The sequence below is a fragment of the Chrysemys picta genome, chromosome 2 (assembly GCF_011386835.1).
Source record: "Chrysemys picta bellii isolate R12L10 chromosome 2, ASM1138683v2, whole genome shotgun sequence".
Taxonomy (NCBI): domain Eukaryota; kingdom Metazoa; phylum Chordata; order Testudines; family Emydidae; genus Chrysemys; species Chrysemys picta.
Window position 1 is genome coordinate 173,363,926 of NC_088792.1, and position 23,951 is coordinate 173,387,876.

The following is a 23,951-nucleotide window of genomic DNA, read 5'->3' on the forward strand; positions in this document are numbered from 1 at the left end:
GGTTCAAAATCCTAAATTAAAAGGTTGACAAATGATACAAATGTCAATTCATATAAGGTTCCTGGGGTAGAGTGGAGATAGAGACTGACAGAAAAGTTCTGTGTTGGGAGTAGAACTTACTAGAACGGGGGTGGGCAAACTATGGCCCGCGGGCCGGATTCAGCCCCTCAGGGCTTTGGATCCGACCCACAGAATTGCCACCCCTGTGATGCTGCGGGCCTCATGCCACTCCCGGAAGCAGCCGGCACCACGTCCCTGCGGCCCCTGGGGGAGGGGGAGCAGAGGGCTCCACGCGCTGCCCTGAAGCTCCCATTGACCACGGTTCCCTGTCCCCAGCCAATGGGAGCTTCAGGTGTGGAAACCACAAGTGAAGGCAGCGCGTGGAGTCCTCTCCCCAGCCCCCAACCCCAGGCGCCGCAGGGACGTGGTGCCAGCTGCTTCCGGGAGCGGCATGGGGCCAGGGCAGGCAGGGAGCCTGCCTTAGCGGCGCGGCACCACTGCCACCCCGGAGCCACTCCAGGTAAGCAGTGCCTGGCCGGAGCCCGCACCCCGAAACCCTCCTGCACCCCTGCCCTGAGCCCCCCTGCCGCACCCCTCGTGCACCCCAACCCCCTGTCCTGAGCCCCCTGCCACATCCCGCAACCTTCCTGCACCCCAACCACCTGCCCTGAGCCCCCTCCCCCACTCCACACCCCTCCTAACCTGAGCCCCCTCCTGCACCCCAACCCCCTGCCCTGAGCCCCCTTGTACACCCCGCACTCCTCCTCTGCCCCAACCCCTTGCCCTGAGCCCCTTCCTGCACACCTCATCCCATTCCACACCCCGCACTCCCTCCTGCACCCCTGTCTCAACCCTACGTTCGTGGCCCTGCATGCAGTTTCCCCACCCAGATGTGACCCTTGGGCCAAAAAGTTTGCCCGCCCCTGGACTAGAACATATTTGTAGCTAAAATTTGCAAGGCTTTTTCAACACTACAGCCTATGCTGGCAAAACTTGTGTCACTCAGGGATGTGAATATTCCACCCCCCGTGAGTGACACAAGTTACGCCAATATAAGTGCTCATGTGCACAGCCTTATGTCGGTGGGAGAGCTTCTCCCACCAACATAGCTTATGCCACTTGCAGAGGTGGTTTTTATTTATGCCGATGGGAGAGCTCTCTCCCATAGGCATAGAACATCTTCACCACACATAATGCAACTGTACCGGTACACCTGTGCCACTGCAGCACTATACGTATAGACATGGCCTTAAATTCATGTGGATTGTGCGTTAGAATGAATGGAAAATATAACCCCACTGGATATACTTGAGCCTGTTAGTTTGGTGGTTTCTGCTAAGTGGTTAATGCTGACCTTTAATTCTCATTCGTGGCTTCCTGGTGATCACTGTTGAGATGAATGTAGTGGTTGACAGTTCTCGGAGTTTAATTCCCTGCCTATTGAAGTTAATGGAAGGGCTTCCATTGATTTGGATAGTCTCTGAATTAGACCCTAAGAGCTGTTGTTTCAGGCTATGTCTATACTGTGCACCTTACAATGGCGTGGCTGTGCCGCTGCAGCCACACCATTGTAAGGTGCGCAGGGTAGCCGCTCTTTGTCACTGGGAGAGAGCTCTCTTGGAGACAAAATAAAACCACCTCAAATGAGGGGTAGTAGCTTCGTCGCTGGGAGAGAGTCTCTGCCGGATAAGCGCTGTCCACACTAGTGCTTTTCACCGTTAAAACTTTTGTTGTTCAGGGGTGGGTGTTTTTTTCACACCCTAAGTGGCAAAAGTTTAAATGACGAGAGTGCAGTGTGAACATAGCCTTAGTCTGTCTGCAGATTTGGACAGAACCTACATAGGGATTAAATATTGCTTTATTTCAGTGAAGCATATCTACATTAGGGTTTGTTCTGGTGTAACTATTTAATGAAATTACAGTGGTGCATTTGTGAAAACTTTTCTGATATAGACAAATCTCTGATAGTCAGAAGGGCTAGAAAATTATAAACAAAAACTTAATTTTGTAGAGAGCATTTTGTGCATACCAGAAGTTACAGGGGAAGATCGGCATGCATAGAAATTTGCGTGCATGGAAATATTAAAAGAATAACCTATGTATAGTTTGAGTAATCAGTGATGGAGAAGGAGGGAGAAAAAGACAGGTAATGTAACAACTGTGACAAATATATAAAGTAAATATACACTAAGGAGTGGGAGGAAATGTTTAAGGTAGTACAGAGAACTGCAACAAAGAGTAATAGGATGAAAATAAACAAAGGAACTCTTAACATGAATGTCAGGAAAATCTTTCTCATGATGAAATCTATTAGTCTGGAGTAATCTTCCAAAGGGATTAGTAGAAAGTCCACTGTTCATTTAAAAAAGAACTGGAAAAGAAGTTTCTGAAATACCCCCTCTCTCCATGAGAGATACCAATACTTACATCATACTCATCCACAGATTTTTTTAAACTTTATTTTATAAAAGTTTGTAGCCTTTTTGAGTCCAAATGTGAACTATGTGAAATAAAAGATCAGTCTTCCAAATTGGAAATACTTGGCTGATTCAGTTTACATACTCTTATATACAAAGAAATGCTTCTGATAATTTAATACAAGCAGCAGTCAATTTTATGGCAGTCTTATAAATCAGGAGGAGTGCATAAAGGAAAATAGCAATCAGATCCCTATCTACAGTAGAGTGAAGAAAACTGATATACTTTCCTTTCCGACCCAGTTCTTGCACTACTTTTGTATGCAAAGTAATGAAAGCTTGTAACTAGGATTGTCAAATGATTAAAAAAATTAATCGCGATTAATCGCAGTTTTAATTGCACCATTAAACAATAATAGACTACTATTTATTTAAATATTTTTGGATGTTTTCTACATTTTCAAATATATTTAATTCTATTACAACAGAGAATACAAAATGTACAGTGCTCAGTATACTATTTTTATTACAAATATTTGCACTGTAAAAAAGATAAACTAAAATAGTATTTCTCAGTTCTCATACAAGTACTGTAGTGCAATCTCTTTATCGTAAAAGTGCAATTTACAAAAGTAGAACTTTGTTTTATTTGAGTGCAGTTATATAAAAAAAGTCAAACTTTAGAGCCTATAAGTCCACTCAGTCCTACTACTTGTTCAGCCAATCACTAAGATAAACAGTGTTTACATTTATGGGTGATAACGCTGCCCACTTCTTAGTTACAATGTCACCGGAAAGTGAGAACAGGCATTTGCATGGCACTTTTGAAGCTGGCGTTGCAAGGTATTTACATGCCAGGGGGGAGGGATAGCTCAGTGGTTTGAGCATTGGCCTGCTAAACCCAAGGTTGTGAGTTCAATCCTTGAGGAGGCTATTTAGGGAACTGGGGTAAAAATCTGTCTGGGGATTAGTCCTGCTTTGAGCAGGGGGTTGGACTAGATGACCTCCTGAGGTCCCTTCCAACCCTGATATTCTATGATTCTATGATATGCTAAACATTCATATGCGCCTTCATGGTTTGACCTCCATTCCAGAGGACATGCGTCTCTGCTGATAATAGGTTCTGCTTCATAACTATCCAAAGCAGAGTGCACTGATGCACGTTCATTTTCATCATCTGAGTTTAGATGCCACCAACAGAAGGTTGATTTTCTTTTTTGGTGGTTCGGGTTCTGTAGTTTCTGCATTGGAGTGTTGCTCTTTTAAGGCTTCTGACGGCATGTTCCACACCTTGTCCCTCTCAGATTTTGGAAGGTACTTCAGATTCTTAAACCTTGGCTCGAGTGCTGTAGCTATCTTTAGAATCTCACATTGGTACTTTTGCATTTTGTCAGATCTGCAATGAAAGTGTTCGTAAATCAAACAACATATTCTGGGTCGTCATCCGAGATTGCCATAACACAAAATATATGGCAGAATGTGGTAGAACCACAGAGCAGGAGACCTACAATTCTTCCCCAAGGAGTTCAGTCACAAATGTAATTAATGCGTTGTATTTTTAACAAGTGTCATCAGTATGGAAGAATGTCCTCTGGAATGGTGGCTGAAGCATGAAGGGACATATGAATGTTGAGTGTCGTCGGCAATCCCTCGAGGTCGAGGATGTTCTCTTTCACAGCTTTTATTTTTCATGGGTCCTTTGGTGACTGCGAAGTCCGATTCTTGAGCCACAGGCTCGTTGGCAGACATTACAGGTGGTGTTGGAAGACAGGGTTGGGCCACCATTGCTGCATGACTGCTGTCTTTCCTTTCTTTTCTGGTGTTTTTCTGTGACCAGGGCAAGGCAATTTTCCTCAAAAGTGAATGTTCCCTCTCTGACAAGTCTTTGCCAGTTATCCCTATCCTGGGCTGCTGTCTCCCAGTGTGTGGTGTCAATGCCACACCTCTTGATGTTATCTTGAAGGTGTCTTTAAAGCGTTCCTTTTGGCCTCCCTGTTTCCTTTCTCCTTTGGGCATGGCAACACTTGCGAGTTACAGCACATTAAAGCAGCCCAGTGTGCTCTAACTCACAACGCATCCACACTGGCAAGGCACGTAGAGCACTCTGACTTCGCGGCTAGAGCGCTCCTGGTACTCCACCTCGGCGAGTGGAATAACGTTTGATGTACCCCCGCTGGAGTGCCGTGGCGCCAGTGTGGATGCCCTGGTCTGTTAATGCGATCTGATCAGCCTCCAGAAGTGTCCCACAATGTCTGTCCTAGCCACTCTGGTCATCACTTTGAACCTATACTGCCCTACCCTCAGGTGACAAACCATCAGACCCGCCCTTTAAATTCTCTGGGAATTCTGAAAATCCCCTTCCTGTTTGCCCATCCAGGCGTGGAGTACTCTCAGCGAATCTTTCCAGGTGACAGTGCCTCCATGTGCCAGGCAATCCCCAGTATGGAGCAACGGCGAGGTGCTGGACCTCATCAGTTTTTGGGGGGAGGAAGCTGTCTAGTCACAGCTGTGCTCCAGCTATAGGAATTCTGATACCTTCGGGCAGATATCAAGGGACATGATAGAAAGGGGCCATGACCGGGACGCACTGCAGTGCAGGATTAAAGTGAAGGAGCTGCAGAATGCCTACCGCAAAGCCTGCAAGGTAAACTGCTGCTCCAGTGCTGCCCCTGCGACCTGCCGTTTCTACAAAGAGCTGGACGCGATACTTGGGGGCGACTCCACCTCCACTCTGAGTACCACCATGGACACTTCAGAGCCCAGTTCAACAAGGCAGGAGGAGGAGCAGCAAAGCGGGAGTGAGGGTGCTGAGGCGGAGGAAGACACCCCGGAATCCCTAGATGCATGCAGCCAGGAGCTGTTCTCAAGGTAACCAGTTGCGGCGGCTGGTGCTTGGGAAAGAACAAACACCAGAGGAGGTTCCTGGTAAGCGGCTTTTATTTGGGGAAGGAAGTTATTCAGTGCGGGCTCTTGGGGGGAGGAGGGTTGGGCTGCATGCCTGCCTAGATGCAGAATGGGGTGTTGATGTACTCTCTCACATCGCAGTAATCGGCCTCAGTGAACTCTTCAAAGGTCTCAGCCAAACCTTGGGCAATGCGCTTGTGCAGGTTTCTTGGGAGAGTCACTGTGGTCCTTGTCCCAGTCAGGCTAACATATCCATGCCACTGTGCCATGAGGGGCAGGAGGATCATTGCTGCACACAAGCAAGCTGCATATGGGCCACGGCGGAAGCTGCATTGTAGTAGAAGACCCTTCTTTGCTTCCCAGGTTACCCTCAGCAGCGAGATATCTTCCAGGACAAACTCCTGTGGAAAATATGAGGACAATGTTCAGTATAGGGGCCCCCTGCAGCTGTTGGCTCTCCCCAAGGCACAGAAACCCAGAGGACAGTACAGCCATGAAACAATCAGTCCCCCTTGACCCTGTGCTTAGTCACCATTTTGGGGCTCCCGTGGGTTGTGCGCTCTTGCTTTGGGATGGGCATATTATGCTATTGTGTAGACTGTGCTTGCCCTCCTTACGTCTGAGGCAATCATTGCTCTGTCTGGTGTAAACAATGCTGCCTCTGTTAAGTGTTGCATTTTGCTTTTATAGATGCAGCTTTGAGATCTCAGCCATCCATGTTATCACCGGCCAAGAGACTGCAAAGAATCAGGAAGAGGCTACGTAGAAGCAAAGAAGACATACTGCATGAAGTAATGCAGCAGTCACTTAACGCGAATCTAAAAGCACAGGAGTGGAGGGAGAGTGAAAGGAGGATCTGCTAGCAGAATGTGGATTGCCGGCACAAAAGCTCGGAGCTCCGGCAGCAAAGCACGGATTGGCTGATAAGCGTCATGGAGCACCAAGCGGACTCGATCCAGGCGCTCGTAGCCATGCAAGCGGAGCACTACTGCGCCCGCCCCCCCCCCCCCCCCCCCCGCAGCCCTTGTCCCAAAACTTTTGTCCCCTGTGCTCCCATGTCACCTCCAACCCACTTCCCCCAACATCCGGGTTCTTACCGCTACCAGCTGCCTCCAACACCTGTATCTTCACCATCCAGCCCTGAAAACTATGACCCTTACCCACTGCACTCAACCCCCATCACAATGCAGTATAGCCATCCTGAAGTGCGGCACTCATTGTGCAGCACTCCAGACAGGAAGGCTGAGTGTAATAACAGGACATACGCAAATCTGTGATTGTACCGTTCCCCACCCCACCCCCTTGCCCTTTCTGTTTCCCAAGCAGTTGTGTTTCTTTTCAATAAATGGATTTTTTGGCTTTGAAAACATTCTTTATTATTGCATAAAGTAAAAGATACCTTAGCCCAGGAAACCAACAGGCACTGCAAGTCAGCATTGCAAACACAGATCCTACTAACATTGGAACCACTGCACTTCACTCCCATGCAGGGCACCAAACATTACTGGTGGCTTTCAGCCTCAGATTGCTCCCTCAAGGCATCCCTAATCCTTGCAGCCCCGTGCTGGGCCCCTCTAATAGCCTTGCTCTCTGGCTCTTCAAATTCAGCCTCCAAGTGTTGAACCTCCGAGGTCCATGTGTGAATGAAGCTTTCACCCTTCCCTTCACAAATGTTATGGAGGGTACAGCACGCGGATATAACCGCGGGGATGCTGTCATCGGCCAGGTCCAGCTTCCCATACAGAGAGTGCCAGCGGCCCTTTAAACGGCCAAAAGCACATTCCACAGTCACTCTGCACTGGTTCACCCTGTTGAACTGCTCCTTGCTGCTGTCAAGGCTCTCTGTGTAGGGTTTCATGAGCCACGGCATTAAAGGGTAAGCAGGGTCTCCAAGGACCACAATGGGCATTTCGACTTCACCTACCGTGATCTTCTGGTCTGGGAAAAAAGTCTCGGCTTGCAGCTTCCTGAACAGGCCAGTGTTCTGAAAGACGCTTGCGTCATGCATCTTTCTGGGCCAGCCTACGTTAATGTCAATGAAACACCCACGGTGATCCACAAGCGCCTGGAGAACCATAGAGAAATACCCCTTCCGATTAACGTACTCAGAGGCTAGGTGGGCTGGTGCCAGAATTGGAATATGCGTCCCATCTATCACCCCTCCGCAGTTAGGGAAACCCATTTGTGCAAAGCCAGCCACAATGTCATGCACGTTACCCAGAGTCACAGTTCTTCTGAGCAGGATGCGATTAATGGCACTGCAAACTTGCATCAACACAATTCCAACAGTTGACTTTCCCACTCCAAACTGGTTAGCAATGGATCGGTAGCTGTCTGGAGTTGCCAGCTTCCAGATTGCAATAGCCACCCGCTTCTCCACTGGCAGGGCAGCTCTCAATCTCGTGTCTTTGCACTGCAGGGTGGGGGTGAGCTCATCACACAGTCCCATGAAAGTGGCTTTTCTCATCTGAAAGTTTTGCAGCCACTGCTTGTCATCCCAGACTTGCATGACGATATGATCCCACCACTTAGTGCTTGTTTCCCAAGCCCAAAAGCGATGTTCCACAGTGATGAGCATGTCCGTGAATGCCACAAGCGATCTCATGTCTTATGCATTACTCGAGTCAATGTCATCGTCGGAGTCCTCACTGTCAGTTTGAATCTTAAGGAGTAACTCAGCTGCCAAATGTGATGTGCTGGCGAGACTCGTCAGCATATTCCTCAGCAGTTTGGGCTACATTCCCGCAGACCGAAAGGGAAGACGGAGCGCGCAGCACAAAAAACGTTGAAAGATGGCGCCAAATGTGGACGGAAGCAGAGGGATTGCTGGGATGCGAACCAATGCATCACGAGGCGTTGGGACAGGACTCAGAATGCCCCGTGCTCCCTGCCCCCTTCCCACACGCCTCAGCGCCAGAATGGGAAGAGGTGCTCTGTGGGATAGCTGCCTATACTGCACCACTCCCAGTGCAGTTGCAAGTGCCGCAAATGTGGCCACACCGTGCGCTTGCAGCTGTCAGTGTGGACAGACTGCAGCGCTTTACCTACTGCACGCTCCGAAGGCTGGTTTAACTCAAAGCACTCTACATCTGCAAGTGTAGCCATGCCCTTTGGTGAGTTGGGTGTACAACAGTTGTTTTGGTAAGCATACATCAGGCATGCGCACACAGTGCCTGCTCCACCTCAGCTGGTGCTGGATAATCAGGGCCTCAACACTGAAGATGTTGTCCTCTGTGAGGACACTGACTTTAGTGCGATGATCCTCCCACTTTATATTGAAGATCTTCTGAAGAAAGTGCTGTTGCTGGCATTCCAGGTTTTTCAAGTGTTTTCTGTAAGTCACCCAAGTCTCACAGCCATAGAGCAGAGTTGGGATTACCACCGCTTTATAAACAGCCCTTGATTGCTTCTCTGAATGTTTAGCATATCTGGCATGTAAATACCTTATAATGCTGACTACAAAAGTGCTATGCGAATGCTTGTTCTAACTTTCAGGCAACATTGTAAATAAGAAGTGGGTTGCATTATTTCCTGTAAGTGTAAACAAACTTGTTTGCCTTAGTGATTGGCTGAACAAGTAGGACTGAGTGGACCTGTAGGCTCTAAAGCAGCGTGTCTCAAATGCGGCCACCAGGGGTTTTTCCTGTGGTCACAACAGCCTCTTGTGCAGAGATGAATGAGGGAGGGGGCAAAGCAGCGGCCCCTCCCTGCAGCGCCTAGGGGCTCCAGGAGCAGGCTTCAGCCCCCATCCCCGGGTTCAGCTGGAGCCTCCGGTTGTGGGCTTCAGGTTCCTCCCCTCCCCCCACCTCTAGCCATGGGACTCTGGCGGCGAGCTTTAGCGCCCCTGCCCAGCTTCAGCTGCAGGGCTCTGGGTTTCAGCCTCCCCAGGGTGGCAGGGCTCTGGTGTTGGGGCTCCAGGCTTCAGCCCACCCCCTCTTTTCTCCAGCTATGGGGCTCTGGCTCTGGGCTTCAGCAGGGCTGGCCTTACCTGGTGCTTTGGTCAAGATGCAAGGAGTGGGGTGAACCTGGGGAGCAAGGCTGTAGGAAGGGAGTCCGGGGCAATGGGGGGTCGGAGCGGGGGAGGGCGAGGGAGGCAGTGAGGGCCAAGGGCACCAAAATACAACTCCACATTATTTTTATTATTGAGTCTGCAAAAAAAACAAAATACCCTATATAAATCAATTCCAATTTTGGACATGTATATGTGCATATTTATTTGTTTCCCCTGAAGTTAATTAAGTATTTTAGGAAAATTTGTCAGAGCTGCAACCAGCAAGAGTTAGTGGCCGTACTCTGAGACCACCAAAAAATTTGTTGTGCAAACCCCTGCTCTAAAATTTTACATTGGTTTGATTTTGAGTGCGGTTTTGTAACCAAAAAAAACCCCTGCATTTGTAAGTTGTACTTTCACAATAAAGAGATTGCCCTACAGTACTTGCATGAGGTGAATTGGAAAATACTGTTTCTTTTGTTTATCTTTTTAAGTGCAAATATTTGTAATAAAAATAATATAAAGTGAGCACTATATGCTTTGTATTCTATGTTGTAATTGAAATTAATATATTTGAAAATGTAGAACATCCAAATATATTTGTAATAAATTTCAATTAATATTCTATTATTGTTAAACAGTAAAATTAAAGCAGCAAATAATTGTGATTAATTTTTTTAATTGAGGTAATTTGTTTTGAGTTAATCGCTTGAGTTAATTGCAATTAATTGACAGCCCTACTTATTAAGTATCATAACATGAAAAATAAGGTCAATCGCAGAGTCACCCATGTGTAGCTGTTAGAATGGTACCTAATTTCATTGTCTAGACCAAAAACAAGATTTATCCAGAGCAGTACAAAGTGATATAGCTGTTTTTGTTGTATTGTTGCTTTTTAATAAGATTATGTAGTACTATTAAAATATTAAGAAACTGCTACACTCATCTTGCTAGTCGAAAATATTATGATTTCATAGTCCCATTAAGAATTCATTTGTGATATTTCTGCACTTATTAATCATACCTAAGGCTACATTTTAGTCTCAGGTATTTTTAGTAAAAGTCATGGACAGATCATGGGCAGTAAATAAAAATTCACGGCCTGTGACCTATGACTTATACTATATACCCCTGACTAAATCTTGGGGAGAGGAAGGATGTGCCGTGGTTGCTGGGGGATGGCCCAGGGGATGCCACGGGTGCTCGTGGGGGGGCGGCCTGGGGGGGCACACAGCCTGGGTGGGCAGGGGCTGGAGATTCCACGCCTCTCTGGAAACAGAGACATCCCCCTCCCTAGCTCCTAGACGGAGGTGTGGCCAGGCAGCCCTGCACGCTGCCTCAGCCCCGAGCGCCAGCTCAGCAGCTGTCATTGGCTGTGAACCGTGGCCAATGGTAGCTGTGGGGGGCGGTGCCTGCAGGCAGAAGCAGTGTGCAGAGCTGCCTAGCCATGCCTCTGAGCTAGGAGTTGAGGGAGAGGGATGTTGCTGTTTCTGGGGAGCCCCCCAAGGTAAGCACCGCCTAGAGCCCTCACACACCCCCCCCCCCATGCCCCAGCCCTAAGCCCCCTTCCACACCCAAACTCCTGCTGCTTCGGGAGGTGGGTATGGTGATCCGAGACTGCCCCAGCAGCGGCTGGTGTGCCGGGCTGCCTGAAATGCCCAGGCAGCACCCAGGCCAGGTGCACCGGCTGCTGCAAAAGTCACTGAGGTCATGGAATCTGTGACCTCCGTCACAAACTCACAGCCTTAATCATACCATATAGTTCTTGCCTCCTCTCTGAACCTCTTGAACAGCAGTGTCTGATTTGGATTGCAGCTTCTTCTATTCAAATTCCAATTTGCCATTAGGAATTTTAAAAAGTTGTAAACTAGATTTTTTTTCTTTTTGGTATCTATTAAGGCAGATGCAGTGTAAAATTTGTTTCTCTTGTTACAACCAATTCCTCCACTTCCTCCGACATAATTTGTTGCTGTCACAAATTATAATCATGTGGAAGAAGCTGATAAGAAATAGAGAGCTGCTCATTTACATACAAATACTTGGATAATCAGTGGTAATGGGAAAGAATATATAGAGAAAATATGTGATTGAGGTGTGGCTGTAGTCAGATGTTGACATATAAAAGTAGCATGTTTTTAACTCTGCTGATGTGCTCACTTGTAGCTATATTGGCTGTTTAGTTCTCAAAGTAATAACTGTTACTGACTAAAATTGTTACTGCTTTTTATCATTTTTCTCCTGTTAGAATTAAAGAATACAACTATTGGAAAGTGATCTGTACTCTTCCATCACATGTATTAAAATAATTGTTTAACTAAGTTTTAGCTCTTGGTAAGGGGAACAGTAGTGGGTTTTATACCAGGGCTATCTTTGGACCTCCGTTCTCTTCTAGCTGTAGAAATATAAAAAGTGCTTTGTGTTTTTCGAGCATCCTCAAAAGCCTCTTGTCTGCTAAAATGAGTGGTGGTGGAGAGAGACTTCTGTTGTTCTACACTTCTCCCAACCTTTACTTTTTGGGTTTTCCTCCCCAGTGAATAACTCCAGGATTTGCCTCTGATGCTGTCCCCAGGATTCTGAATATCAGACATGAAATAGTTCTGTTAATTTCACTCCACCTTCACTTGGCAAAACTAATAGCAGCAGCAGAGGCACTGGAGAAGTCTGTCTTCAAACTCAGGAGGATGACACTACATTGGTTTGCACTTAGTTCCTATTTGTGTTTGTCTAAGCTTTGGCTAACACATTTTAAAATCCTAGTTTACGCAGGGCAAATTGTGTGATTCCCTAAGTCAAACACCTATACCACAACTTGTTTAAAATAGGATTTGCTTTGTTTACACTAAAGTTTAAGTGTGTTAGCTAACCTAATTTTTTTAAAACACCTTTTATCCTCATCTAGACAAGGTCTTGGTGGAAGGTTATCTTTGCCAGTCATAAGGTCTAAAAACTTCTTTTTAAATAGAAGTTTAGATTCTGCAGAATGGGATAATGTAGGTTCCTTCCCTTGCTAAGACAAGTGGGTATGTGGATTTTTAAGGTCTGCTTTTATTTATTGCAGTCTAAAATATACTACTGCCTAAGTCTAATATGCAGTTTAAAAACAACTACAGAATAGCAGTGCTAGCTTGGGTATGTTTAAATAGCCTGGCTAGAAAATAGGATATATATTGCTTCAGAATGACTCACTGGTGGCAAATACTAGTCTTATTTATTGTTAGGGCATGTATTTATGTAAATTGCAAAATTAATAAATGTAGTAATTAAAATGTTACATTTGCACAGTTAAAGATAGGAAATGTAAATCTTAAGTTACCCAACAATTATTTTAACTTTCACAGTGTGCATAATACAGTTTCCTGGTTAAATGTGTATCTTACTGTATATGTAATAAAACATATACAATATAATGATATATGCAGTATGGCAGGGTTACTGTTTCTTTTTTAATCTTTTCTGTTTTCTGACTTTTAAATTTGAACAATGTAACCTTAATGTTGCATTAGTGATTATTGGGGGATAGGGTTGCAATTAATAAATAATATTTAAAAACCATGAATGAACCCATTTCAGCTTCTAAATAGAATAAAACGAGGGGAAAACTGTCTTCCAGAGTTTTATCAGACTCAGGACGTGCAGAGTATAAAATTGAGTGAGGTTATATAAGAAGCTTGTGGGAAAGCAGTTATAAGAACTATAACTGTATCATAATACAATGTGTAGTAATATTCAAAATTTGCAATGTTGACAGGATGGTGGCAGTTATTAGAAGGTTCAAGTTTACAAGTTTCATGACATGGTCAAGCCAGACATGAGAACAACTAGCATCACAAATGTAACAAAAGTCAATTTGAGTCTGGCATCTCTTCTAATGACGGCTGCAACAGATATGACTGTTCTGGGGAAAGATCTTTCTTGAAGAGGGCTGCAGTAGAGGCTTAGGACTTGTCTACACAGGGAAATTTACCTGCATAACTATAATTTATTGAATTTTATGGTAAATGCCACACTTTCCCCCCAAATCAATATAATTAACCTGGTATAATTATGCTGGTAAATTTCCCAGTGTAGGCATGTCCGTAGTTATTTCTAATTCTGTGGGTTGAATCTTGCCTGATGAGCTTATCTCTTTAACACTATTAAGGGTATTACATACATTCCTTTTTGTTGTTTGGAGTCCAGAAAAATTGCAACTCATTTTGTTCATCCAAAATTCTATGTTCCTCATTGTGAGAGTAAGGTAAGAAGAAAATTTTAAGTCTGTGTATAGCTGAGGATATGAGCAGGACAGGGTCTCCCTTCCTTCACTCCCACCCCCGCCCCGTAGGGAGCTGTTAATTTTTGTTTTAATTGATGTGATTGCCAGGAAAATTTTTTGCCTACTTTCATTCAAGAGTGACTGCTTATTTAAAATAATCATATAGTATTTTGTGCAGTCCAGCTTTAAGTGCCCAAAGATTTCACCCTTTACTTGGGAGACAGATAAGCTGATTTATGTGGCTTGCTGTCAGGAAGGTTTTTCTGATACTCATTCTAAATTGTCCTTTTCTTAATTTATCCTGGTCCTTATACTCCTACCACCTGACAGAAAAGCCTTTGCTTCCATAGTATTTACATCCTTTATATGCCAAACTATGTGCATACTTAGGAAGAAAGAGCAGCACTGCTAAATAAGTCAATCCATATAGGATAGTGCAAGAATGGCTTAATCGGGTGCCTTGTGCAGTCCTTTGAAACAAAAATATTCACATTATGTATTTTATCATTTGAAAATAATATACATGCTTTTAAAAGGTTTAGCCTTGAATACACATGTGGGTGGGATAGTAAGTAAGATACCCTTGGGGGAATTCTGCACCAAAAATTAAAAATTCTGCATATTTTATTTGTCAAAATAACACAATATAATCATGCCAATTTCAATTATTTTGGTAAATTATTTCAAAATACCTGTCAGCAAGTATGTCTGTAATGGTACAGACAACAAAAAAGATTCAGGAAATGTTTTTTGGCAAATAAATTTTTTACTAGGCATATTAATACTGAACTTTGGATAGTCATTTAAATTACAATACAGAAACATATTTCCTGCACCCCTCAGAAGCAGTGCAAAGTCAGGTTTCATCGAGGGGCTGAGGGAGAGGGAGGTAATTGCTGGGAAGGAGCCTGGGAGTGAACCTGGAGAGTTGTTTGGTTATAGGTGGGAGAAGTATGGACAGGGGTTTTTTTGGTGGGGGAGGGATTCTCGGGGACCCTCACCCATGCTGACCCCTAGACTCTCCCATTCAGTCAGGCACATATGACCCTGACCCCGTGTGTCCCTGCACCCCCACTCTCTGTTCAGCCAGGCATATCTGCACATGTCCCCATGTGTCTCTGCACCCTCCCTCAGCCAGGCATAACTGCCCGTCTCTGTGTGTCCCTGCCTCCCCCCCCCCCCCCCCACTCAGCCAGGCATAGTTCCACTACCCCTCCCATGCCCCCCGTCCTCACATGTCCCAGCACCTCCACTCCCATTCAGCCCCTGGCTCAATATTGTTACCTCACTAGCTCCTGTGCTCCCTCCCGGTCTGTCCACCCCTCCTCCCCCCATGCTTCTGAACCCCTGTCTGTGTGATTTTCTCCACCCAGCAGCCTTGTGTGCCCTGCTCTGTCCGTGCCCCCATATCCCATGCCTCCTTACTTGGCCCCACAGGCAAGGCCCTTTGAGGAAGGCAGCCTCTGCCCCCTCCCTCTTCGTGGCTGGCTGCTCTGGCCCATGAGCCAGCTGCCCGCTTTTCAGCGCCACATCAGTCCCTGGTGAGCGAAAGGTGTAATTGCAGCTTCCCTTCACCTCCCCGTCAGAATCAATTATTCTGCAGGGGAGGGAAATAATCTCTGGGGGGACATAAATTCTGCACTTGTGCAGTGGTGCAGAATTCCCTCAGTAGCAGTAAGAGCTTAATAAAGATAAGCTTAAGGTGGTGCATAAAAATACTTAGCATTACATATCTGTGCTGCAAACATATGGGTACTATAAACATTAAGCTTGAAAACAGACATAATTTGGTATTATAAACATGTATGATATATATCTGTTAATATACTTGCTGGATCTCCCATCATCAGTACCATTTGGACATCAAAATAACCTGCATGGGCGGGAGGTTTACTTGCCATTACAACTTGGTTATATGATGCACCCAAGTATGATTCCATAGACAGAAAATAACTTCTCGGTATCCTGAAATTTGAGTGTAATCTAGATTTCTTGATTTTTGGAAAGTTTTTACAAGTCTCATGTAAATGAAATTATGTCAAGATGATAAAAGTAAGAGAACATAGTAAGTAGAAGTATTTGATATTTGCTGATGTACGTTTTAATGTATTTGCAGAATTGAAGATGCTGATATTTCTGAGAGAAGTGTCAATGAAGAAAATGGTGAAATATCAGAAGGAGAACAACCTCAGAATAAGCACAGCCGACACAAAAAAAAGAAACACAAACACCGAAGTAAACACAAGAAACACAAACATTCTTCAGAAGAAGACAAGGACAAAAAACATAAACACAGGCACAAACATAAGAAACATAAACGGAAAGAGGTTGTTGATGCCTCCGACAAAGAAGATGGACCAGCAAAAAGAACTAAAATTGATTTCTTAGCTCCTCTAGAAGATTTGGAGAAACAAAGAGCATTATTAAAAGCTGAACTTGAGAATGAGTTAATGGAAGGAAAAGTTCAATCTGGGATGGGGTTAATATTACAAGGTTATGAGTCAGGTTCGGAAGAAGAGGGAGAAATCAATGAAAAGGTGCGAAATGGCAATAGGTCTTCAACTAAATCATCAAACACTAAGGGGAAACTAGAGCTTGTGGACAATAAAACAAGTTCCAAAAAAGCAAGTAAGAATGAATCAAAAGAACGGACTAGGCACAGATCTGATAAAAAGAAAAGCAAGATAGGAATTGACGGAGTGAAAGAGAAAACAACTAGAAGCAAATCAAAAGAGAGGAGAAAATCAAAAAGCCCATCTAAAAGAACTAAATCTCAAGATCAAACAAGGAAATCAAAGTCTCCGACCCTTAAAAGGCGGTCTCAAGAGAAAAATAGAAAGTCTAAGTCTCCTCCGGAGGATAAGAATAAAGCAGATGATAAGAGTAAAGCAAGAGATCGCAGAAGGTCTCCAGTTGTAAATGAAAGCAAAAGTCGAGATCGTGGCAAAAAATCCAAATCTCCAATAGAACTAAGAAGCAAATCCAAAGACAGAAGGTCACGATCAAAAGACAGGAAATCAAGGAGATCGGAGACTGACAAAGAGAAGAAGCAAATTAAATCTCCTTCAAAAGATGCTTCTTCAGGGAAAGAAAACAGGTCTCCTAGTAGAAGACCTGGCCGCAGCCCTAAAGGAAGAAGCCTATCTCCAAAACGTGATAAATTACGAAGAAGCAGATCTCCTCTTCTTAATGATCGCAGATCAAAACAGAGTAAATCACCCTCTCGAACTCAGTCTCCTGGTAGAAGAGCAAAGAGCAGATCAGCAGAAAGGAAACGAAGAGAACCAGAAAGGAGGCGTCTTTCTTCTCCCAGGTAACTTTAAAATATTAAGAAACACCAAAGATGCTCAAGTAAGTGCAAAATTCAGAAGGCTTCAGAATTTTGTACTATCATCTTAAAGTACAGCTTTATAGAAAAGTAGCTGAGAAAATGGCATTATGAGATTGCATATTTATTGTCTTAACTTACAGTTCCTGTGTGTGTTCAGTTCACAAATAGATGTATTTTCTAACTTCTAGTCATTCAAACCTAACCTGGGTTCTGAGAGTCATGCTTTTTGTGGCTCATTCATCATCCCTAATAATAAATATTCTGTAGCTCAAATTCTGTTCTCAGTTCTGTCAGTTGGGCATAGTATTTTGCCCTGTATTTTGAAAGTAGTTAACAATCCTGTGGAGTGTGCACAAGCTTAAATAAAATCCAGTTCATCCTTCTATGGCAGAGTTGGGTCTGTAATGCTGACGAGAACATTTTAGTAGTAAAATCAGCATATATGACTGAATACACACCTCAGACTAAGAAGATGCTATTTTTAGTCATTTATTTAAGAGACTTTCACTTTTAAAGATGATTTTTGCTTGTTTGAGCCATGCTAGCATTTATCTTGCTGCTTTTTTGCATATGTGTTTGATGGTATGGCTGCTTAGCCCTGTGCAGCATCACGCTTCTTAACTATACCTAAAATCAGGGGAAACGGACTTAAATCTCTTACTAAGTGCATTCTGAATTTTATGCTTTATTTTTGATGATAACAGTAGGAAAAATGGTTAAGTATAGTTTTAAATTTAAATCCATAGAAAATCTGTTTCCTGGTGGTTTTTGTTTCTCTGAAACAGATAAAGCTGGGACAGTAGCCATCCTAATAGAAGAAATCTTCTTTAAAAATATATATTCATTTGTTTGAAACTAAATCATTTTAAACAAGAACAAAAACTTGAGGAAAAAGATTGTAACGTTTGGTTTATAGATCTGTCTTTTTCTTAAGAGTGCTTACAGGTCACCTGGGAGCTGCAGCTGCTGCAGTATAAAGCAGCACATTTTAAAAACATCAGTAAGTAACTTTTAATTTATACCAACGGGTCCAGCTCAGCAGACAGCTGGCCCAGAATTGAGGATGTAAAAAAATTGGTTTAAAAGTCGGGTTTTGCAGGCACCCTGTGCTGAGGCTAAAATCTAGGCTGATAAATCTAGGTGTCTGAAATTTTAAAGCCCCTCTAGCTGCTTGAATGGAGAGAGATTTTTTTCCTCACTAAGCACCCTACTTGCAAGCCTGCAGACTAGTGGAGAGATGTCTGTACTGCTCTGTGCTTCTCGCTACTCTCCTGGCTGTAGCAATGGAGTGGGGATCTCTGTTGCATTGTCCTCCCATTGCTTCTTGGCTGCAGTGATGGATTGACTCCATTGCTCAGTGCCTCCATAAGCTTCTGGATTTTTCAGAATCCTCCTCCCTCATAAATTTTTTGCTGCTCATAGTGTTCCCAAGCAGCCGCAGAATGATGAGTCTTAAGTCTTATCTGTGCTGGAGATTTGCTTCAGTAGCTGGTGGCCAGCCTCCGGTGTAGCTCCACCTGCTGCAAGTGCCTAGTGTACGCAGGCTAAGCTGTTTGCACCAGTGGCACTCACTCTAGTTTCAGGTAGAGGGAAAGCTCCACCAGCAGAAATAGTGGCTTTGTTTGCCTGCACTCTGGATTTGCACTAGTGGGGGTGCGCTGGTGACTAGTCACTGATGGTGGTAACCGGGTAAATCCCCATTGTGGACAAGACCTTATTAATCTCACTCTGCCTTTGCTCGTGATAACTCTGGAGCTACCAGCTTGAGGACTCAGGAAGACAACAGTGCATCATTAACAGCTCCTCCACTCAATGCTTTGCCCTTTGCTTCGTCAGCAGGTTTTCAGTTCATGTAATTGCTCAGACTGAAATTGGTTTTGTAAGTAAATATTTCAAATAAGCTTTAGTATTTTTACAATATATACCAACAATTCTACATGAATGGCAAGGGAATAGTTATGCAGTGTTTGCATGACAGATGCAACATAATGAAGGCATGAGATCTCTATCAAAACTGTGAATAGTTTTCTAATGAGATTGTGACACATGATTCAAATGTAATTTTAAACAACTCTATATTTAAAGTAAAAAAATGAATATATTTCAATATTATTTTAAAATTATTTTTAACCATTATAGCGTTAGGACTATAGCTTTCTTTGTTGTTATGGAACCTTATGCTATGATTCAGTTACACCACAGTAAACCGATTTGGGCTGGATTAATAATTGAAAGGGAGACCTCCAAGAAACAATGGTTAAAAATAATTTTAAAATAATATTGAACTACATTAATTTGTTTACTTTAAATATAGAGTTGTTTACAATTACATTTTAATAATCTGTCACAATCTCATTAGAAAACTATTCACAGTTTTGATAGAGATCTCATGCCTTCATTATGTTGCAGCTGTCATGTAAACACTGCATAACTATTCATTTGCCATTCATGTAGAATTGTTGGTATATATTGTAAAAATACTAAAGCTTATTTGAAATATTTACTTACAAAACTGTGGCCCTTACCAACAGTATGGAATTGGTTCAGTAATGTCCCAAGTGAAAAGATGCCTTCCACAGAATCACCAACACTCCTGCTACAATAGTATTCACATAATGTTAATTAAATCACGGCTGGCCACATCTGTTTTCTAAATTAAAATTGACTCTACAGTGATTACAGTTAAGTAGTTTAAGCCCAAATTTGAGCTATTGTAATGTTGTGGAGAAGATCCTCTGGATTCAGTTTTTATTTTATGTATATATTCATTTCAGCACTGTTGCACATTAACTTAAAATAGGCCATTCTTTTACTTCTTCTAGCTCTGTGATGGTAATTAACAAATTTTATTGCGAGAGTTGTGCTGAATTAGGTCTGTGTTTGGGCAGATATTTCCAGGGATGGGAGACATGCAAAGCAGACTGGCAGCACTGAAGTATACTTACCCCTCTGGTGGAGTCTCAGTTGCAGTAAGCTTTTAAAGTGAGCTTTAAGAGGGAGTTGTGATTTTTTTTGTTTTCAGTTTGCCCCTGATACCAGTGTCTTTCTCTTCTTCTTAATTTCAAGAACCCGACCTAGAGATGATATTCTCTCTAGACGGGAGAGATCAAAAGAAGCCAGCCCACTCAGATGGTCACCATCCAGAAGAAGATCTAGGTCTCCGATCCGAAGGAGATCTCGTTCACCTCTCCGACGTAGCCGGTCTCCAAGAAGGAGAAGCAGGTCTCCTCGGAGGAGGTAAAAAGTCTTGCAATGAAACTTTTCTTTTCAGTATTGTCTAAATACAGGCCCATTATTCAAATTGGATAGAATAAAAATTAAATATTTTATTAGCTCATTCAAAACAGCTCTGTCATGCATATATCCTCCCTGCCCCCAAAAGTTATACATTAGCACATTCTTTCACTCGTCTTAGCCTCTTTCAGAATATTAATGTTAGTTTAATTGTTAAAGCTTACTATTTTAAAGGGTTGTTTGTGCCTATTTATATATTTCAGTGTCAACTAAATATTATTTGGACATAAATCAATACTAAACTAATCATAAGCAAATTAAATCATATACTATTTTTTTCCCTTCCTTCCTGTATTTTTCTTCTGTTCAACAGGGATAGAGGTCGGAGGAGTAGATCTCGGCTTAGGAGGAGGTCTAGGTCACGGGGTGGTCGTAGACGTAGGAGTAGAAGCAAAGTTAAGGAAGATAAATTTAAAGGAAGTCTTTCTGAAGGCATGAAAGCTGAGCAGGATTCCTCATCAGATGAGAAGTAAGAATGAATTTCTAATATTTCCTAACAAGTAAAGATTTGGTTCCATTAATGGGGAGAATTAATTATTGAAAGCTTTGTATTGTGTCCATTTAACAAAACCAGTGTAATGACCTATTCTTTCATGTTAGCGAAGGGCCCTGACTCTTACATCGTTTCAGTACTAATCTGTGTGGTAAAACGGTTTTGTGGTGATCAAAATCTTTTTGTATAATTATAGAGAACTTGAAAACTACCTGGGAGTATTGTCTAGTGGGCAGGAGAGGGCTGTGTTCCCAATCCTGAGTTGCTGTGTATCTTGGGCAAATCACTTAGGCTATGTCTACAGTAGAGACCTTACAGCGGCACAGCTCCCATGTAGCCACTCTGTGATGGGGGAGAGCTCTCCCATTGGCATAATTAAACCACCCCCAACAAGTGGCAGTAGCTATGTCAGAGGGAGAACATCTCCCGTCAACATAGTGCTGTCCACGCTGGCATTTTTGTTGGTGAAACTTATGTCAGTCGGTGTGTTTTTTCACACACCTGACCAACAACGTTTTTCCAACAAAAGAGCTAGTGTAGACATGGCTTTAGGGCATGGCTACACTTGCAGATGTAGAGCGCTTTGAGTTAAACCAGCCTTCGTAGAGCGCAGTAGGGAAAGCGCTGCAATCGGTCCACACTGACAGCTTCAAGTGCATTGGCGTGGCCACATTTTCAGTACTTGCAGCGGCATTGGGAGTGGTGCATTATGGGCAGCTATCCCAGCATGCAAGTGACTGCAACATGCTTTTAAAATGGGAGGGGTGGAGTGGAGTGTGACAGGGAGTGTGTTGTGTGTATGTGGGGGGTGGGGGGGAGTGAGTTTTTTGGGGGCTGCCAGCATGTCAGCATGCTGGCTTGTAAGTTCAGACAGCAGCAGACCTCCCCCTCTCCCCCCCCCCCCCACCTCTCTCTCTCTCACACACACACAACACTGCACAGTAACGGCTTGCATGCCGGCTGTCAGAAATGGAGCTTTGAAAGGGCATTTCCGCATTCCTACAGGAGTTCAAAACAATGACAAGAGTGGCCACTTGACTTAAGGGTATTATGGGATGTTTCCGGAGGCTGATCAGTAATGCAACACCTCATTCACGCTGATGCCCGGGCGTTGTAGCCAAGGCGCAGCAAACGTTATTCCTCTTGCCGAGGTGGAATACCAGCAGCGCTGTAGCCGCAGAGTCAGAGCATTCTGCATCCCTTGCCAGTGTGGACGGATAGTGAGCTAGTGCGCCGGGGGCTCCATTATTGCACTGTAACTCGCAAGTGTAGCCAAGCCCTTAGTCTTGCTGTACCTCAGTTTATTCATTGGGGGGGAAAGAGTTTAGAATAGTACACCACAGATGTAAGGCTCAATAAAGCATCATAAATTGTTTTGAGACCCTTTTAAAAGGATATATTTATATTTAACATTCACGTCTTCAAGGAGAAGTGGAGCTAAGGGTTCAAAAAAGAGTTAGATAAGTTCATGGAGGATAGGTCCATCAATGGCTGTTAGCCACGATGGTCAGGGATGCAAACCCATGCTCTGGGTGTCCCTACCTTCTGACTGCGAAAAGCTCGGAGAGAATGATGGGATGGATCACTCAATGACTCCCTGTTCATTCCCTCTGAAGTACCTGGCACTGACCACTGTCAGAAGACAGGATGCTGGCCTAGATGGATGGTTGGTCTGACCCATTATGGCTGGTCTTATGTTATTAAGAAAGATGAATTCAAACTGGAACAGGTGCAGAGAAGGGCTAGTAGGGTGATCAGGGAAATGGAGAACTAATTTTACAATTGGAGACTAAAAGAGCTTGGTTTGTTTAGCCTAGAAAATGAAGACTTAGCAGGGATATGATTGCTCTATGTAAATATATTGGGGGTAAATGTCACAGAGGGAGAAGAGCTATTTATGCTAAATGACAATATTGATGCAAATACAAATGGGTGTAAATTGATCATGAATGAATTTAGGCTGGAAATTAGAGGAAGGTTTCTAACCATCAGAGGAGTCACGTTCTGGACAGCCTTCCAATAATAGTGGGGGAAAACAACCTAACTAGTTTTAAGGTGGAGCTTGATAAATTTGGGATTAATGGGATTATGTGATGTGATTACCTCTGAGAGCAGGGCATTGTACTCAGTGATGCAGGGAGTCCCTTCCAGCCCTATGTATAACATGATAGCAGATAGGTGGGCAGCAGACACCACCAATTTGGTCAACTTAATGTACCCTCTCTACACACGTGCACATCCTACTTAACTTGAAAGCTTATTATGTCTAGTTTTAAAATGAGAGATGATGTGGAATTGTCCAGGACTTTTGTTACCATGGGGGTGGGGGGAAGAGGGGAGATAAACATTAGCTTCATAAATAGGTTAAAATGACCACTTTGAAATATTTATATTCATTTCTGTTAGTTTAATGACACTGTATTATTTCAAGACATAATGCTGGATTTTTTTGTGAGCTCAAAGTATCACAATCACAATCTAAAGGGTAAATCAGATTCTAATAATACATTTGTACAGGTATCATTGAAATGTAGTAGCACTACTTGCTTTTCTAGTCAACATCATTAGCATCTTGTTCATCATTATGATCTCTATTGAGAGTGCATGGGTTATCACCATCTTCATTGCCTGGTCCTCGGCATGTACACAGTTCTGTGCAGGGAAGATTGTTCTGGCTACAGACACAGTTGATAGAGCAGCAACCCCTATTGGTACAGATGCAGATAAGGACTTGTAGGAGCTCTGATACCATTGGACTCTTGAAGAATACAGGAAGTAGTTCATCATCCACATTTTTCCATCCACGTTGCAATGGTGAGCCAATATCTGATTTATCTGTGTGTGAAAACATCTAAATTTTTGTTTGCCAAGATGCTCTTTTTACATGCTCTTCCAGACTGTCCTCACATGGTGAGAGTTTGCCAAGTGACTTGCCATTTTTGGTGGCTAGATTGAGGTGCAAGCAATTCAGGTCTCTGTTTCTTACTTTAGTCATATAGCACTGCTACCAGTTTCCTTGCCACAGAAATTGCAAGTTATCTGTCTCTCTCCCAATTTTGGAAAGATCTCTGAAGCAGTAAGCGCCTTTTGTTCTGACAACATTTAAATAGGGATGACTGTCACATCCTGTTAATGTGTCTACAGCAGCAATTATGTTGCAGAAGTCAGGACAGGAACGCACACGTATGAAGCAACATTTGTCAGTTGTGCTGGTAATGGTCCCTGTTTCAATCCACATGTTAGCTGTGTTCTATTTTTGGAAAGTA

General features: G+C 43.6%; 1 protein-coding gene and 1 long non-coding RNA gene across 12 annotated transcripts in view; both read left to right on the top strand.

The window, feature by feature from the left end:
- PRP4K (pre-mRNA processing factor kinase PRP4K) overlaps positions 1-23,951 on the top strand; it is a 53,420-nt gene that overhangs the window by 4,056 nt on the left and 25,413 nt on the right. For all 11 annotated transcript variants that reach the window (XR_010598719.1, XR_010598720.1, XR_010598721.1 and 8 more), the window contains exons 2-4: positions 15,684-16,880; positions 19,965-20,135; positions 20,506-20,661. Coding sequence is in view for 1 of the 11 variants with exons in the window: in XM_042860580.2 (XP_042716514.1) it covers positions 15,684-16,880; positions 19,965-20,135; positions 20,506-20,661 (1,524 nt within the window). In the remaining 10 variants the exon portion in view is untranslated. The remainder of the gene's footprint in view (positions 1-15,683; positions 16,881-19,964; positions 20,136-20,505; positions 20,662-23,951) is intronic.
- On the top strand, positions 1,579-6,688 carry LOC135981617 (uncharacterized). Its single transcript, XR_010598729.1, has 2 exons — positions 1,579-5,342; positions 6,012-6,688. It is a non-coding gene; the product is annotated as an uncharacterized LOC135981617 (long non-coding RNA).